This window comes from Acipenser ruthenus, chromosome 6 (genome assembly GCF_902713425.1).
Source record: "Acipenser ruthenus chromosome 6, fAciRut3.2 maternal haplotype, whole genome shotgun sequence".
NCBI lineage: Eukaryota > Metazoa > Chordata > Actinopteri > Acipenseriformes > Acipenseridae > Acipenser > Acipenser ruthenus.
The window spans coordinates 48,059,276-48,078,448 of NC_081194.1; the positions used below are offsets into that span (position 1 = coordinate 48,059,276).

The 19,173-nt window shown below is 39.0% G+C and overlaps 1 protein-coding gene across 1 annotated transcript in view; it reads right to left on the bottom strand.

Moving 5' to 3' along the window:
* Positions 1-438: 438 nt before the first annotated feature.
* The window catches only part of LOC117411224 (protein sel-1 homolog 2-like), a 37,543-nt gene continuing 18,808 nt past the window's right edge, over positions 439-19,173 (bottom strand). Inside the window, exons 12-19 of the mRNA XM_034018510.3 lie at positions 18,729-18,791; positions 17,522-17,609; positions 17,258-17,406; positions 14,930-15,095; positions 14,734-14,808; positions 12,701-12,873; positions 8,152-8,280; positions 439-957 (exon numbers count right to left, since the gene is read on the bottom strand). Of these exons, the coding sequence (XP_033874401.3) occupies positions 439-957; positions 8,152-8,280; positions 12,701-12,873; positions 14,734-14,808; positions 14,930-15,095; positions 17,258-17,406; positions 17,522-17,609; positions 18,729-18,791 (1,362 nt within the window). The remainder of the gene's footprint in view (positions 958-8,151; positions 8,281-12,700; positions 12,874-14,733; positions 14,809-14,929; positions 15,096-17,257; positions 17,407-17,521; positions 17,610-18,728; positions 18,792-19,173) is intronic.

Genomic DNA, 19,173 nt, shown 5'->3' on the forward strand with positions numbered 1-19,173 from the left:
CCCACGGGTGGCAATGTTGCCAGTGGCAATGCTGTCAGCGGAAAGCCTGGCTCCTCCAGCCGGGGCAATCCTGGCATCGGAAATTCTGCCCGTGGCAACATTGGCAGCAGCAATTCTGACAATGGCAATGCTGTCAGCAGGCAATGCTGGCTCCTCCAGCTGGGGTGACCCTGGCAGCAACAATGTTGCCAGTGGCAATGCTGTCAGTGGAAATGCTGACAGCGGAGAGAAGTCCTCCTCCAGTGGCAATGCTGTCAGCGTAAATGCTGACAGTGGGACGAGGTCCTCCTCCTGTGGTACCGCTAGCAGCGAAAAGGTTGACAGTGTTGTGGCATACCACAACAAATTTCCCGGGGGTCAGCAGCAAACGACTCCCAGGCGATGGCGAACAGGCATCCCCAGGCAATGGTGGTGGCGCTGGCTGCGGTAAGGCTGCCCTCACTCTGGCAGTGACAGCGGTGCTGCATACTCAAGCAGTGCATCTATTGCGGGTGGAGGTGGTCTCACCTCTTCCCCCTTCCCTGTTGCGGCTCCCTTCTCTTGGGCTCTGGACCCAGAATTTCCGGAAGTGCAAATGCTTCTGCTGGATACAACAAAGCCCCCGGGTGATGGCGAGCAGGCCTCCCCGGGCGATGGCGAGCAGGCCTCCCCGGGCGATGGTGAGCAGGCCTCCCCGGGCATTGCAGGCTCGGCAGTCCTAGGCGATGCAGGCTTAAGTAGCTGCAGCTCTGCTCCCTCTGGTGGTGGAGGTAGCTCCAGCTCCTCTAGCGGTAGAGACGGGAGCAGTGGGTAGTCTCCCCCTTGCGGTGCTGGATGCTCGGGCTGCTCCCTCATGGGTGCTGAGTGCTCTGGCTCTCCCCTAATGGGTGCTGGAGCTTGCGCCGGCTTCTTCCCCTTCTTACGGGGACGACCACTCCTCCCCTTCTTCCTCTTCGGGGCCGGCAGTAGTTCCTCCTCCTGCCATGGGGGTGGTTAGTCAGGCGATATGTGCCCAACCTTGCCAATGGTAAAGCAGTGCTCTTCACCTTTAAGGTAGGTGTCCTGGTCTGTCTGTGGCAATGGTACGGCCTTCAGACGGATCCATCGTATCAAGGGGTCATCGTAGGGGCACATATCTGTGACGTGCCCATACTCCAGACAGACGAGGCACCATGGAGCCCCTCCTCCCTCTGATGTTCATGCCACCTCCATACTTCTCCACCTCCTCTATTCTTAAAAAAAAATAATAAAAAATAAATAAATAAATAATCCTCTTCAAACTGTGTACCCACAGTACCGTTCCTGGCCTGAGTCTGTGGAAGCGCTGTGTCCTATGTGAACAGGATGGCTTGTGGTGACTTCAGACCCAGAAGAGACAGGACACAGTTTGGTGAGTGAATGTGCTGTTGCATGGTTTAATAATAAATAAACAAAACAAAAGGTTTGAACAAAACACAGAAACACTGGTACAAAACAAAAGGCACAATGGCCAAAACAAACAGACTAACAAACAGACACGGAACAAAACAAGTATCGTGCTGGTGTAGACCCAGCAGGCGTAGCATTTGTTATTATGTTATAGTTTCATTTTCTTTACCTCCCGACTCTCCACCTCTAAACACACCAACCCCGTACCACCCGTGATCACCCTATTTATACATCTGTGGCTGTCTTAATTAATCATTTAATTACTTATTCAATTCACGGCTCCAGCCACATTCCCACGTGTTTTTGCAGGGAAGATTTTAACTTCCTCCCTGTCACCCATTATTCCACACACACACATCCCGATGCTCACGTACCAACATACCATTTTTTTTTTTTTTAATTTAGTTGTCGCCAATGGTTTTTTATCCCGGTTTTCTCCCCAATTTGGAATGCCCAATTATTATTTTTATCCCGGTTCACTGCAGCAACCCCCCGGCGACTCGGGAAACGGAGGCTGAAACACGCGTCCTCTGAAATGTGTTCCTGCCAATCTGTCATTTTTTGCACTGTGGATCTACAGTGCCGGAGGACAACACAGATCTCAATGGCTCTACTGCAGACCCGCAGGCACCCTATCAGCCACAGGGGTCGCTGGTGCGTGGTGAACCGTGGATTGCCCTGCCGACCTAATCCCTGCATACCCGGGTGGCGCTCAGCCAATCCCCCGGTCACAGTCGGCAATGACATTGCCTGGATTCAAACCTGCGATCTCCAGGCTATAGGGTGCATCCTGCACTGCACACGGAACGCCTTTACTGTATGCGCCACTCAGGAGTCCCTCCAAGGGCAGCAGTGTGGAGTAGTGGTTAGGGCTCTGGACTCCTGACCGGAGGGTCATGGGTTCAGTCCCAGGTGGGGGATACTGCTGCTGTACCCTTGAGCACTGTACTTTACCTAGATTGCTCCAGTAAAAACCCAGCTGTATAAATGGGTAATTGTATGTAAAAATAATGTGATATCTTGAAAGTTGCCCTGGATAAATACAAATATACATTTTAAATCACCTGTGCTAAATAACCCACACTAATATAAACTTTTAATCTATTGCTGTGGATATTGCTTTTCGAATAGGAATTGCAGTCCAGTTTTCTCCAATCATAGATTTTTAAGGAAGGAGGTGGTCCAGTGGTTAAAGACCAGGGCTTGTAACCAGAAGGTCACCAGTTCAAATCCCACCTCTGTCACTGACTGACTCGCTGCGTGACCCTGAGCAAGTCACTTAACTTCCTTGTGCTCCATCCTGCGGTTGAGATGTTAAATCAGTGTCCTATTGTTAGTGATTCTGCATATAATGCGCAGTTCACAGCCTACCTCTGTAAAGCGCTTTGTGATGGCAGTCCACTATGAAAGACGCTATATTCCTTAATGATGTAGTTTAGGGTTATGCTCAAAATAATATTTGAATGAAAAGTACACGTTATTATAGTTGACAGACGTCAGGATGATGTCTATATCCACACCATCATGTGGTCAGTTATGTAAATCTGCTGATGTTACTGTTACAGAAACTAACACCGGAGACTGAAATTCCCATCCACAGAGTCCTAGCAGATGAAGAATTCCTCCCTTTCAAACTGTAAAAAGTTCTAAAACCAGCCATTGTCGTGCCAAATGAAGTAAGACCATTTTTGGTTTGGTTATTATTATTATTTTTTAAATACTTTTTTTATTAATTCACACTCAATTTTTTCTTCCCAGTTTGAAATGCTCAGTTTGAATGTTGCATTAAAGATCAACGGGTGACCTCTGTTCCTGTTGTCATGCCAATCGCCTCTTTTTGTTCACTGAACCTAAACAACAGATGCAGTCTCTTTTATATATAGCTTGCTTGCTTATCACATATCTGGAATATAGTTTTGAATGCGTTACATTTATTTATATAATTACTAACCTAATACTAACAGTATTCTTATATCTGTTTTTCTCATTCAGCGTGCACGGTCTCCCAAGGACATTAAGGCAGGTAAGAAACCATTTAAATGTCATAATGTCAACCTGGGCTGCATTTACACACACAAACACATACATCAGATTATTTCTGTCATAGAACAGTGTTGTTCTACTTACCTGGTCTGTTTGATAATAGATACGGTAACTGTTGCCAATGAAAAAAGCAGGAAAACAACTACAAGAATGTAGAAAAAAGGCTCCCGAGTGGCACATCCAGTAAAGGCGCTCCGCGTGGAGTGCAGGATGCGCCCTATAGTCTGAACGTCGTCGGTTCGAGGCCAGGCTATTCCTTTGCTGACTGAGGATGGGAGCTCTCAGTGGGCGGCGCACAATTGGCCAAGCACCGCCCGGTCGGTCAGGGTGTTCTCGGCTCACCGCGCACCAGCGACCCCTGTAGTCTGGCCGGGCACCTGCGGGCTTACCTGTAAGCTGCCCAGAGCTGCGTTGTCCTCCGATGCTGTAGCTCTGGGCGGCTGCATGGTGAGTCTGCAGTGTGAAAAAAAGCACACGCTTCAGAGGAGTATTTATTGGTGCAGTGGCAGGAGGGGAGATGCTGTATGAGCTGCAGCTTGCAGAACAAGTACACTTAAATGTTAGAATACACATTGCATTACATGTTCTATACACTCATTAGAAAAATATTTTTAGGAAAGGTGAAAACAGGAGAACCTAATTTTGGTGGCTTTCATGTCCTATGCATTTAATTTCACAGGTTTACTTAAAAGCATTAGGAACCAGGATTGTACCCGGCTGTGACTTACAAAAGCTAATGCATATTGAATTTAGTTTTACTCCGCTTGAGTGTTAGAGACAGAGGATTGCTCTGGTTTTGCCTGGAGGTCAAATGTTTCCCAGAATCCTTGGTGACAATAACCTCTGTGACTTAAGTATGGGATAACAGAGCACAAAAGCATGATTTTAGTGTACTGCATCTAACTCTGTGTGTCTGCAGATAAAAACAGTCCTTAAGCCATTTATTCCTGAATAATTTTACTCCTGTAGTTGGTTGGATGTCTTTTAATGCACAGCAGTGGTATTCAAAAACACAAACCTCATCTTTTCTTAACAGCGGGGAATCATAGTAACTTTTTGTTACATGCTAAAGCTCACCAACTCAAAGGTAAAGTAATATTCCTTTTTTTATCAGATGTTAAATATTTATGAACACGATTCTTAGAAATGTTACTTAGTACTGGTCACAGTGTGCCAAAATATTGTGCTCAGTGGAGTGTGTTGTGATTCAGTTAGCTTTTTAAAAAAAGGTGAGCTTGCTTTCAAAATGTTAAAGATAAGTCAATTGAAGATCAGTATGGAGGTACAGTATATTTACTTGGAGGAGTTGGAACACAAATAAACAACAAATCATTTATGTCTGACGCAAAAGTTTAGCCTGTAGTTACTACTTTACTTATAGCCATTTTAGAGATAAAGAAAACTATTGTATCTATACAGCATCTTCAGGACCAAAATGTGTAGAAATCTAGGATATTGCATAATAATTCCAGTTGTACAAAGTTTTTATCTAGAGCTGGTAAATCATGTGTCAAGAACTATCTTGATATGTGTTAGATATTGAAAAAAAGGGAGAACATAAACAAACTGGTTGGTGAACAAAGTAATCAAATAATGTAAAGTGTTTGTGATTAAAACTAAAGATGAGTTAATGAATACACTTGTAAATGATAATGGTGTGTTAATTAAGGGGAATTAAAATTAAGTTTGGTTTAAAATAAATAGTATTGTGCAGGAACAATACATTGGGGCATTAAGACCCTGCGGAGGGTCTCAACCTTGATTTAATAGAATCCAATCAAGGTTGACTCCAGTTTCAATTAAGTATTTTGGTAATTGTTTAAGGATGTAATTAGTTATGTTTTAAAAGACATGTGTCTGTGTGGGTCGGGGAGGGTGATGGTAGGAGCTTGGTTGGAGAGCGAGCGAGTAGTAGAAGAAGTATTATTATTACTGTGAAATGAAAACATTGGAAAAGGTATTTGGACAATTAGCTTGGATTACGATTTGGTTTTGGAGACGAGGGAACAGGCTTAGCCTACCTCGTAATTTAGATAGTAACACATCTGTTTAGGTAGGACCCGAGACCGGGTTAGGTTTTGTTTTACTGTTTACTTTGTTTTATGGCATCCTGGTGTTCAAGTGGTTATTTGAAGGAGGAAAAACTGTGACAAGGAGCCACTCTGTCACCATATATATATATATATATATATATATATATATATATATATATATATATATATATATATATATAATTTGCACAAACTGCATTATTTATTTACATGCAATAAGGTTAAGTACCTAACCAGTGCAATAGTTAATTTGAATATGTTAATATAATTATCTTTTCTAGTAATGTATCGAAATGAAGATGGTTCAGTGCCAGCTACATTTCAGATTCTTTACATGATGGAAACCTGACAACTCACAGGCAATCTGAACTACATTAAAATCTAATGCATCTCATTTTTGTCATACATGCAAAATGCAAAGTTCATCGCAGCCACTGCCTTGGTGACAATTTATCATTTTCATTGGATTCCTTTAATGATTCCTTCAAAAGGCTATCTGGTGATTTTATTTAATAGAATCCATTGGGCAACAAAGGTCTTGCAAAATGCATAATTTATTTGAATAGTTGCAATACTGGGAATGTTAATGTATGAAGCAAGTGCTCAGTTTTTTCACTTGGTAATAACTTTATCTTTCTACTTACCTCTGTGTATATTATCAATGTGATTCTTATATTTTCTCCATCAGGCTAAACCAGCAAAAAAAGGCTCTGCTGATGTATTGTTTGGTGACCTTGGAAAAATGTATGAACTTTCAACAACAAATAAACCAAAAAACTTAATAAATAATGGTTTTATATATATATATATATATATATATATATATATATATATATATAAAGGCCCAATTAACTAATAACTGGGGAAAATAGTTTTAGGAAAATACTGATTTATACAAAAAAAAAGCCAATTTTGATAATTGTTTATTTTTTTTTATAAATATTGCTCCTTATGTATAAAACTAGCAATAATATACTTAGAATAATATCCGAACTGATTCTCCCAGCAATTTAATAGTTTCTTGCTAGTGATAGACCATTACAATTTAGCATACTTTTTATTTCAAGTTTCTGACAAATGTCACATACAAGGAGATCCAGTTGTTGGATGGTATTTAAAAACCCTTTCAGATTACTGCGATATTTGATTCTTTCTTCATTCAATAATGACCAATTACATTTTATTTCAAAATTTTTTGTAAAAACACTTTTGTTTAGTTTGATGTTTACAATAAATGAAACAGCACATTTTAAAATCAGATTTCTTAAAACAGTTAACTAGGTTAATCACTCTTAATGAACCCTGTATGCAATCACCAGTACCAACAGAATGGTGAGTATCAGCATCAAACATAGATCCCATTGAGGTCCCAGCATCAGAATTTGTATCTTCAACCACTGCACAATCTACAAGAAAATGCACAATATAAAAAAGAAACAGTTTTACTATTCTCTGGAACAAAACAGTAGTGCAATTATTCATTAATAGTATGCATTATTACAAGTATTCCTGTTTTTTTTTTTTCAGAAATCACTGCAATTTACCTATAAAGTGATTTTTCCCAATAGTAGTAGTACCGGCGATTTCAAGATTATTGTTTCATGTAAGGTACAACAATACCAAACTATCTTCACCAATTAAGATTTTTACAAGTTTCATGTGGCTTTCAGGTTTAACCTAATGGTGTAATTGGGAAACGCAAGTTTGATCTTTTGCAATGTCTAATGGTATTTATTTATTTATTTATTTATTTATTTACCACAATGGTGTATGTGTTCTTGTAAGTCTCCACAAACATCTCACGACAACCCCAGACCACTGGCAAACTAATTTAATTCCACAGAATATAAAGACACAAAGAAATGATAATATTTCTGTGAATCCCAGTTTGCAAGCCATGCTTTCGTTTACTATTGCACTTCCTTGGTCATTTCACCTGGAGAGTGAAATTGGCCCCACCCCCTGCCATTAACCAACCAGCTGCTTCCTCTATTGACTGACTTGCTTTTAGTCAGCTTTACAAAAAAAATGTATTGCAGCCAACTCCAGGGAAATAACAAAAGCTTTTTATTAGAATTTTGTATGGTTTTCATTTTGTGTAGTGGAAATTTCAAACATAACGTTATTATTATTATTATTATTTATTTATTTCTTAGCAGACGCCCTTATCCAGGGCGACTTACAATCGTAAGCAAATACATTTCAAGTGTTACAGTACAAGTAATAATACAATAAGAGCAAGATAAATACAATGACTATGGTTCAAGCAATAGTCATTGTATTTATCTGTTTGAACTGCAATTTTAAAAGTTTGATCAGTTTTTTTTAAATGCCTGCATAGGCATTCTTAAAATGTTGTTTGGTTAGGAGTGGGAAATATGTTTAGATTCAATGTGTATTTTATGCAATATTTTGTTGAAAAAACATTCTTTGTGAATAGGGCCCACTGGCACATAATAACAGAGGGCTCCAAATAATATCAGTGAGTTTTCATTTTTGGTGGTGAATTCATAAATTTGGCTCCTGTGCATAATCTATAAAAATTCTAATATATATTTACATTTTGTTTTCTTGTTTAATTATAACACAAGAGTCCTAGATGTAGGTGATCCATAATAAAATGCAAACAATATAAAAATGGTGTACTTACCCTGGAATTCTGATAATCCCTGAAGAGTTTAACAATACTTAGTTTACAAGTGGCCAGTAAAACAGGAAAATGTGCATCTGAACTTGTTGCTACAGCCATATCATACATCCTTAAAGCAAGATGTATATCCTAATGAAAAAGATTAAAACTTGGTTTCAATACGCCTCTGTGGCAGGGCTGAGGAATATTGTGTGTATGATTTGTTGAAAATAAGCCAGATTTTTTTTTTTTTAGTAATCAGCAATTATTTTTTATTATTTTCTCCCAATTTAGAATATCCAATTATTATTTAAGCTCGGCTCACCACTACTACCACTGCGCTGACTCGGGAGCGGTGAAGATGAACACACGCAGTCCTCTGAAGCATGTGCCGTCAGCTTCCTTTCAAACTGCAGACTAACCATGCAGCCACCTCGGAGCTACATCATCAGAGGACAACGCAGCTCTGGGCAGCTTACAGACAAGCCCGCAGGCGCCTGGCCAGACTACAGGGGTCACTGGTGCGCAGTGAGCCGAGGACACCCTCGCCGACCTAGGAAGACCAGCAAAAAGGCCACTGTAATAATCTAAGCGAGAAGTGACAAAGGCATGAACAAGGATCTCAGCATCCTTGGGAGACAGGAAAGGACAAATTCTAGAGATGTTCTTTAGGTGGAAGAACCCTCCCTTCACCACTTTAGAAATGTGTGTGTCAAATTTTATCCTAGCCTAACTGAACAGCTAAACTTCGGACCACCAAGGAAGCATTAAGGGAACAATCACTAAAAGAACAAGAAAACCCAGGAAGAGAGTAAAGCTGGGGTTTAGACCCTACCACCAGCAATTCAGTTTTGTGAGCATACAATTACAAGAAATTACTTGACATCCATGCTTCTACATCAGCCAAACATTCAGATAGAACCGCTCCACTAGAATTCATTTTAAAATAAATTGTAACCCATGCTGCCATATAACATCTCCCAACAGCAGCATACAAATATTAAAAAGGGGAGGGCTAAGAACTGAACCCTGCGGGACTCAATGGACTACTGGAGTGGTAGAAAAATTAGAACTAGCATAGGACATGTACTGGTGTCGAACTGACAGGTATGAGCGGAAACACGCAAGAGCAGTCCGTCTCACACTCGCCAGATATTCACTGCGTTCCAAAAGAATCTGATGGTCAATAGTGTCAAATGCAGCCGTAATGTCTAGAAGAACTAGAACTGATAGAGTACCATCATCAGTATTGAGAAGAAGAGCATTGACAAACCTAACCAGCGCAGTTTCAGTACTATGAAATGTTCGAAAGACAGATTAGAATTTTAGAATTTCCATGGTATTGCTTTGTGAGAGATGCAAGAGTAGCTGATTGACAACAACTCGCTCAAGTATCTTAGCTAAAAAAAGGAGATTGGAAATAGGATGAAAATTACTGAGTATTGTAGGATGAAGTGTTTTTTTTTTTTTTTTAAGAATGTATGTAACAACGGCTTGTTTAAGTGAATAGGAACAGAGCCCGTGAGACGTGATAAACTGACTATATTAGTGATAGCAGGAGACAGAATTCCAGCGCAATGTTTAACAACACTGGAGGGCCAAGGGTCAATAGGACAGGTAGAGTCTCGAACCCGCATGCATCTAAGGAAGAGACAGACGAGAAATCAGAAAGATTAACAGAGACAGGAGAGTATGACAATGCGTAAGTAGCAGGGATAGTAGTTGTCGGTGTAAAAGAGCCTCTTATAGTTTCTATCTTGTAACTAAAATATGAAGCAAACTCCTCACTGTGATCAGGGATGGGTTCAAAGGCAGTGGGGGCGTGAGATGTAATCTTATCAAAAGTACTTAAGAGGACACGTAGATTACCCTGCCCCTTGTAATGATGAAGGAGTAATAATACATTTAGCTAATTTTAGCTCTGAACTATACTCTTAAAGATGCGATTTCCAGATTTCCCTGTGTACCGTAAGACCTGTGTCCCTCCACCTACGCTCAAGCCGGTGTCCAGTTGATTTTAAATCCCTAGGTTTTGTGGTATACCAAGGGGAAGTGCAATCTTGTCGAATTAATTGAGTTCTAAATTGAGCAACTGTATGAGTTCTAAATGGAGCATCATTGACATTTGTGGGATCAGTCTGATCACTAGAAAGGTCAGAAAGAGCCTGAGCTAAGACAGATGGAATAAGCTTGTTTTTAGGGCGATAGGAAATATACTTTTTGTCCCGGGGTGGAGGAGAGCAGATTCAGATAAACAGTAAGCAAAAAGTGATCAGAGATGGTAGCATTTGTAATACAGAGATTGGATAATTCCAAGCCCTGAGAAATCAAAAGGTCTAAAGGTATGCCCATGAGTATGGGTGGGGGAAGAAACAGACTGGGAGAATCCCATACATTCCAGAAGAAACAGACTGGAAGAGTGTGGCAGTATGACCCCACCTTGTGCGTATTGTTTGTTAAATGTTGGTGTATAGTCATTGGTACACAGGATATAAATGGGTCTGTGTAACACGTGTGATAAAATGTATATTTGTATTTAGCCACGAGGGTTGCACATCACTTCACGTGCTGATTAAAATGTAGTACTATGTGAGCACGGGGAAGGACACGTAATTAATCCATGTGCAGTTGTACAACTGCATAAAAGACGCACATTGTCACTCAGTTGGGGTTGGGTGTACAGAGAGGAGGTACGGGGAGATAGAGAGGAGAAGCTAAACATAACAATTGCTATTCGTTCAGCACAATACTTGTTTGTCCGTTTCGCCCCGTTTGTGTTTGTTTACTGTTTTGTTTGGCCCTTGTGCCCGTTTGTTTTGTGTGTGTGTTTTGTTTAACTCTTATTGTCATTATTATTTAATAAAGAAACCAAGTGCTTTTGCGTCTTGGTTTTAACCCGCAGCTGCTGTGTGTCTGTGTTTCTGGTCTGTGACGTCACCACACCTCACCACTGCAAGCCATCCTGCCAGAGAGACATACACTCCAGAAGAAACAGACTGGGAGAGCCATATACTCTAGAAGAAACAGACTGGGAGAGCCATACACTCCAGAAGAAATAGACTGGAAGAGCCATACACTCCAGAAGAAACAGACTGGGAAAGCCATACACTCCAGAAGAAACAGAAAATCTTGAGCCATAAGGGAAGAGGGAGAATCAACATGAATATTGGAGAGAACTTTACCTGCACCAGTACAGAATAGAGGTAAAATCAGAAAAGTCACAAATAAAAGATAGGTTATTGCTTCAGGGGACGATAAATAGAAAGCATCAAAGACAAAAGGGGATAAGCCCAAAGTCATCACCCTATGAAGAATTTGAAAAATTCAGTATTCTCCATTAAACTAAAAGAAAAGTTACAGAAAATACACTTGTTGAATGTAATAAATGTATATTTGCAGAAAGGTTGATGTTTGTGAAATGTAAAGGGGTCTATTATATCTAAGACATTGTTTCAATTAACAAAGTGGCTGAAATAATATTTTATGGGAGTGATTTAACACGTATACAGAGGGAGAATAAATAGTGATCTAATAAACTGAGTAAAGGTGCTGGAAAAAAAAATAATGAAATGGGTGTTTATGTACTGTGGATTTTAAGAAAAAAAAATACAATTAACAGATTGACAAATCATTTTGTAACATTTTATTAACTAGAATTTCTCCAATATTGTATTTTGATATTTACTGACACATTTACTCAGTTATCCTGCTTGCATATACATATTTGATTATTGATTTAAGAGTATTGCTATTTCCTATAAAATGATAAAATACAGACAAATGATTAATGTATTCTTTTCCATGTAATTGATATTTATACTGAAGCTGACATATCTGAATTGATTGCTGAAACTTAATGTACTGATTTATACTATTTTGATATGAATCTTCTTTTCTACTTTTGTACCTGTGACAGGATTGACCGAGGTTTGAGACTCAGAGACAGTATAAAGTTCAAAAATAAAGTTTTTAATAAACACAAATACAAAATAAACCGGCACGAGGGCCAAACAAAAAGGTTTCAAACACAAAATAAACACAACAAAACTTACAAAATAAAGCTTCCAGGCTGGGCGTTGCCTTCACTGGTTGCAAAACAAACTGAAAACCCAGCACAAACTGAAAACCCAGCACAAACTGAAAACACTCCTTCTCTTCTGGAACTCTCCTCCCTAGCCAGGGCCTCTCCCCTGGCTTTTATCCCCTGTGGCTGGAGCCCAATTAATCAATAATTGCTAATTAGTCAATTAGGGCTCCAGCCACATTCTCACATGTTTTCCTGGCAGGGAGGAACTTTAACCCCCTCCCTGCCAGTCCCAACCATGATCATAAAGACGGGGCAGTCCCCCGTCACAGTACCGTATCTATTTTCTAATTTCTTGATAAAATTCATAAAAGATATAACTTTAACGAAGTGTTGTTGTAACCTCCCGTCTCTCTACTGTCTGTCAGCAGATACCCAGTCCCCCTACTATAGGGTTATATATAACTGTTATGTGGAGACAACCAGCACTTTGACCAGAGTGGATCCCGAATTATTCTGATTTCAAATAAAGCCTGCTCTTCTTACCTTTTTGAGTCCTTTTCCCTGTTCATACATATATCCGAGATTAAACATTGCTTGAGCACTGCCTTGCTGTTCAGCTGCAAGACGGTAATGAATGACAGCTGCTTCATAATCCACGTCTGTTCCATAGCCATAGTAATGATAGTCTCCAATTTTAATTCTAGCAAGTGCATAGCCTGGGAACACAAGTACAATGGATAGACAAGTAAAAAAAAAAAGCTACTGTACTGAAAATTTGAGCAGTATTAAACCCATTATATACTTGCTACCATCAGGAAGGAGACTCAGACATGGGATTGCTGCAGTGCCGGAGCACACTTTTATTAAACAAAAATAAAATGTTTAAACAAACAAAACAATACAAACAAACAGCAAACCTGCACCCGAACAACACTATCTCAGTGCAATAGCTGCGAGCACCGCCTGCTGCCCTCAGCATTTCTCTTAAACTACCTCTTCCTCAATGGAGCATTTGGCTCCTCTTTTATATGTGTGGTCATTCCCCAATTAGCACTTACTTATCTAATTCGGGAATGGCCACATTTCACACATGTTTTTGCAGAGATGGGATTTTAAACAAATATAAGCTATTAACATGCAGGGCTTCTGCGCTGCCACAATAATGATAAATGGGTTTTATTTGGTCTGATTCATTACATATAAAATGTGATGTGATAATTCAGGAAAACTCATAGCAATGATTTCTGTCACTTAGCAGGACCATTAAATTAGTTTACATTGCATTATAGGTTGTGCAAAGGCAATGTTTGTAGAATTGAGTATAAAATAAAGCTATGACTAAAACATTGCAGTTCACTAAGGTAATCAATTGATTACAAAGTACTAAGGGGTTGATTTGATCATATCCAGGTAGGATAACAACTGCATATTTAGAGCAATTTACAGCACTGGGTGAGTCACCGTGATTGAAGCAACCTCTTATCTGTATTAATGCAATGTAGAAAGATGGGATGCAATTATAAGAGGATTCCCTGGTGCTGTATAATGCTCTAAAAAAACACCTGTGGATTATCCAGGGGGTATAAGTTGATCCATTAGAAAAAAACAAAACAAATAATGCCACCTAAAATATGACAGATTATCCAGTTTGTTTGAGGTATGTTGTTTCTACATGCCAATATTTCAGGTTATCCATTGGCTTCGCCTGTTCACTCACTGGGCAGATTAATCACTCAGTTTTTGAGAAACATGTTATATAATCCTTGACGTCTGTTTCTAAAATTAAATATTAGCACTGTGTTACTTTAACATGAAGTCAGAAAAAATCAACTTGTGTAGAAGACTGTATGTTTGTGGTGGGAATTCTTAGTCTATCTTATTGTGCAGTAGCCTTGGGATCTGCTATAAATACTGTAAGTGCATCAGAAATCAGTGCCAAGAAATGTTTACTTTAACCTGAGGACTTGTAGCCAGAGGTTCATGTAATCCAATGCGCACTGAAGATACAACCTTGACCTCCCCTCCTAGTTGCACAGAACAACATATGTTGTCTGCAATGGAAATGTTTTCTTAATGTAATCTTAATTAACATTTAATGCCATCTAATATTATTATAGTGTTTTCAATTCATTAATATATATATATATATATATATATCTTATATGCAGGACATTCTCAATTAAGTTTTACTAGTGAAATAAATAATGCAATACCTTAGCCTTGAGAAGCATTTCTGTTTTGCTGGAATAGTAGGATTCAGTGCAAATGCTTTAAAAATGGATGATCAGTGCAAGGCTAACTGTAATATGTTTCCCCCTCACTTCCTCTGCTTTGATACAATTTTGCTTATACTACATCTCATCAAATCCCATAATCTGCATACAATCACAATACGAATTCATACTGACTTAGGAAGTGACCCAGGGAAAGGGCATTGCCTTTTAGAATAGATTTGGATCTCTGTATAATGGAAAGTTATATAAATCACCAATTAAATGATTCCATTGCATCTTCAGTGTCCACCAAAATCTCTTTTGTTAAATTATATAAATATGTAGAACAATGTCATCACCTACCTTGAGCTGCAGCTCTTCGCCATTGAAGAAAAGCCAGTGGGTACATCTCTGCAGCACGGAAAATTTGAGACACATCTATCCCAAAAAAAGTATCCATTACAAGCACAACCAATGCACTTAAACACCTAATGCTGTCATCATAAAGTTTCGTTTTAAGGCGCAAAAAACTGACAGTCATCTTGAATTATTAACTTACTTGATTCTAAAAGGTATGCTGCATTGCTCTGGGCTTCTTCGAAGCCCATCTCTCCCAGTAACAGGTACTGAACAAGGGCAGAATCCATATCACCTTCTTTGTAAGCAAAATAGGCTGACAAAAACATTTCCGACCAACTACCAAATTTGCAAACTTCCATATATAGCTGGAGAAAAAACAAGATTTTTGATTTAAACAAAATCACAAATATCTAAAGTTGTTGAGACATTAAATTGCCCTTTGGCTGCATTACGACTTCTCTATAATCAAGATATTATTATTATTTATTTCTGAGCAGACACCCTTATCCAGGGTGACTTACAGTTGTTACAAAATATCACAATACAAAGTATCACATTGCAAAACATCACATTACACAATATAACATTACAAAATATCACAGTACAGATAAGAGCAGTTATAAAGTACAGTAAAATCAGTAAATAGTAAGATCAAATACAAAGAGCAAAATAAAGAATACAATAAATACTCACATTTAAGAGCGAATTCGACTAAGAGCAGTAAACTTATAGTAAAAATGTTTGCTTATAAGAGTAAATTCCATTAAGAGCACGTAGTAAGTACGATAATATGGATAAGAATGAAGAAGAAATAAGAGCAAGTACAAAAAACATGAATGCCTTTAAGAGTAAAACCAAGTAGAAGATCCAGAAAATAGTTATAATTAAGAGCAGTAGTAGAATACGGCAAAATACGGAGCAGTTCAGTGCAAGTACAAGACGATGCAAGTGGTGGTACAAATGGGTGACGTATAGTCCATTATAGTCATGAGTTGTAAGGTTTACGGATACTGTCTGAACAGGTCTGTCTTGAGGAGGCGCCGGAAGGTGGTCAGGGACTGAGCAGTCCTAATATCCGTGGGTAGGTCGTTCCACCACTGAGGAGCAAGGGTGGAGAAGGAGCGGGTTCTGGAAGCGGGGGAGCGGAGGGGGGTACAGCTAATCTGTCGGAAGGGGTGAGGGGGTGTAGGGGGAAATAAATACTTCTATCTCTACAGCACCTTTATGCCCTGTGGTCAAAGCCGCTGAGCTTGGTTTTCATGTAATTATCAGTATTATAGACATTATCATTTAATATTAACAAAAGCAGTGCATGGGTGTTAGTAAAAGGTCTGTGGCAGGTTTGAAATAGTTGAATTTAGACAGATGTATTCACGTCAATGACATGATGTTCCTTTATTGGACATATACTGGATTCTGCCTTATCAACGGCAGGGTTGTAGTTAAGGCAAAAATGGTGGTGGGTGGGGGCGTTGACTCAGGGCAGGGGTGAAATTACATAACTTTATGTGTACTCTTCAGGGGAGCCGGTCAGATTCATGAAGTGTATAAACAATGTCCAAACGAGATTTCTCAGTTCAATATTCTTCATTTCCTTGGCACATGTTTGTTGCTTTTGCTTACAGCATTCGAATACAGAGCTCAAAAGTACCTTGTGGTAACGATCGCTCTCCCTAGTTCCAAGACACAACCTAACTCAAAACAGTTCAGCAGCCATGTCACAGTGCATAACGTCTTCCAGTTAAAGCTACAGTAGCATTTGCTGCGCAGTACCAACTAGTCTTTTTTTTGCTGAATTAATTATTATTATTAACAACTAATAACATTAATAAAATAATCTGAACAGTGCAAATACTGTAACCTGGCCAAAACAATAGAAAATACATTTCAACATTACGCAGGCATTATTGCAGAGGGAGCATTAATCAATAATGCACAGAGCAACTTCTTCTAGGCAGTTTTTTCACGTGAGCCACGATATTTCCCCATTATTTGCGCATGGTTATTAAAAATCGTGTTGACTCGCCAGAATCCGATATTTTTAAAATTATTTTACCAAATGGATGAATGAGAACTGTACTTTGTCAGGAATACACTGGTCCTGCAATCTAACGGTCCCATTTAATTTCAGATTATGCATCAGACATAACAGATGTATAGTATATACAATTATATGATGTATAGTATCGATACTCTTCTGGATGATACAATACTTTAATATTGTATGCTGTTTTTTAATTGTCTTGGCCAGTCAACACTCCTGGTATTTTCAACTAATATGGAGTACCAAACACATTTTTTTAAAGAGATCCTTGCCAACTCAGTTGTCTAACCAGAGCTCTTCAAGCACATAAAAACATACCCACATTTATTTAAACATATATCACCGAAGGAATCTCACTTATCTGGTTTGAAGAAGTAATGTCTTAAGTACTACAGTATTACAGAGTACTAATAAAAATTAATCATCATCCTTGTATTGTATTTAATAAGTAAGACTAATATCCTTTACATAACACCAATCTACCTTAACTGCAATGTCACAAGATCTCTGAGCGCCCTTTCCAGTGGCATACATCTCAGCCAGGTAATAATGTGACAGGTGATGCCCATGCTTGGATGCAAAAGCAAAATAGCGTGATGCAACCTTCAAGTCTCTTGGTACGCCAAAGCCAACTGTAAAACAAGTATTGACACTACATAGACACTATGCACCCCATACAAATGTGTTTCATATTAGCATACTTGTACTATTTTTAGAATTAATATGTATGCATATAAATAACCTTACACAAATATATCACCCCTAGGTGAAAAATGCCATCCATCCAGTCTTTCTCAGCCGCTTTCTTCATGTATCTCAAAGCCATTGTGTAATTCTAAAACACATAATTAGTTAAATGTTAAATTCTCATTTAACAAAGCGGGTCTATTCAACAGAAAAAAAAGTATAAATAAAAAAATTAAATCATAACAGCCAGAATCAACAGTTACAGCTCAGTCGCAGTCAGTATGGACAGATGCTATTGTCACACTATGTTCTCATTTTAAACTGAATCGTTTGGAAACCTTCTAATTTGTAAGATAAAACCAGAATTACAGGATTTGTCTGGCTTTCACAACTGGGTCCAGCTGCTGCACAAATTTCTATTTCCTGGGGGCTCCCGAGTGGCGCATCCAGTAAAGGTGCTCCGCGAGGAGTGCAGGATGCACCCTATAGTCTGGACGTCGCCGGTTCGAGTCCAGGCTATTCCACAGCCGACCGTGGACGGGAGCTCCCAGGGGGTGGTGCACAATTGGCCAAGCGTCGCCGGGGGGTGGGAGGGTTTAGGTCGGCCAGGGTGCCCTCTGTTACACTTTATACAGTTTGTTTATTTTTGTTCCAGTTAAATGTTTCTTATTTTTGTTCTATTTTTTCTTACAATGGAACAATAGTGTGGCTATAGTTATGGTTTCAACTTTGGTTCCATGTTAAACACCGGTTTTCAACTATTAATGTCTTGGCAATGGTAGGGGATAAAGTGATGTCCTTTGGAACATAAACACTTTGTGACATTGTCTTGTTAGACCTTTAAAAGGCCTATCAAAGGGTTAGTATTTTAAATCTAAAAGAGAGGTCAAAACTTTAAAATTTCCCCTGTGTACAATAAGAATTAATGTAATTTTTCAGTAGACCTGGAGAAAAAATGTAATAGCTACAGCTATAGTACTCGGCACCGAGGTAGTGGTCTCTTCTGACTTAATTTCCTATGGTGGTTATAAATTGATTGGATTTGTAGTTTTAAGATATTTTTTTTTTTTAATGTCGATTCGTGGCGCATGTAGATTGGAGTGTTTGGAGGTGGAAGCCTAATCTGGATGCAGCTGAGTTATGGGTGGTTATGGCATTTCCTGACTTGAAGTCAATTTGACTTTTTTTTTTTTTGTGATGAATAATAAAAATCAAAATTAAAATCAATTTCTAGAAAAACAAACTTTTTACAGTAAAAAATACTTACAACAGGTATTCCTTTTCCATAAAGGTACATAACTCCCAAGCCAGTCAAGCCAATTGGATTACCCTAAAAATACACATTCACAAATGAAAAAAGTACAATTGTCTTTTACAATAGGCAGCAGTGTAGAGTAGTGGTTAGGGCTCTGGACTCTTGACCGGAGGGTCGTGGGTTCAATCCCAGGTGGGGGACACTGCTGCTGTACCCTTGAGCAAGGTACTTTACCTAGATTGCTCCAGTAAAACCCCAACTGTATAAGTGGGTAATTGTATGTAAAAAATGTGTAATTGTAAGTAAAAATAATGTGATATCTTGTAACAACTGTAAGCCGCCCTGGATAAGGGCGTCTACTAAGAAATAAATAATAATAATAAGAGGAGGAAGTCCATTGAACTGCAATATAATATACAGGCCCTGATATTGATGTGATACAGCCATCTGAAATGTC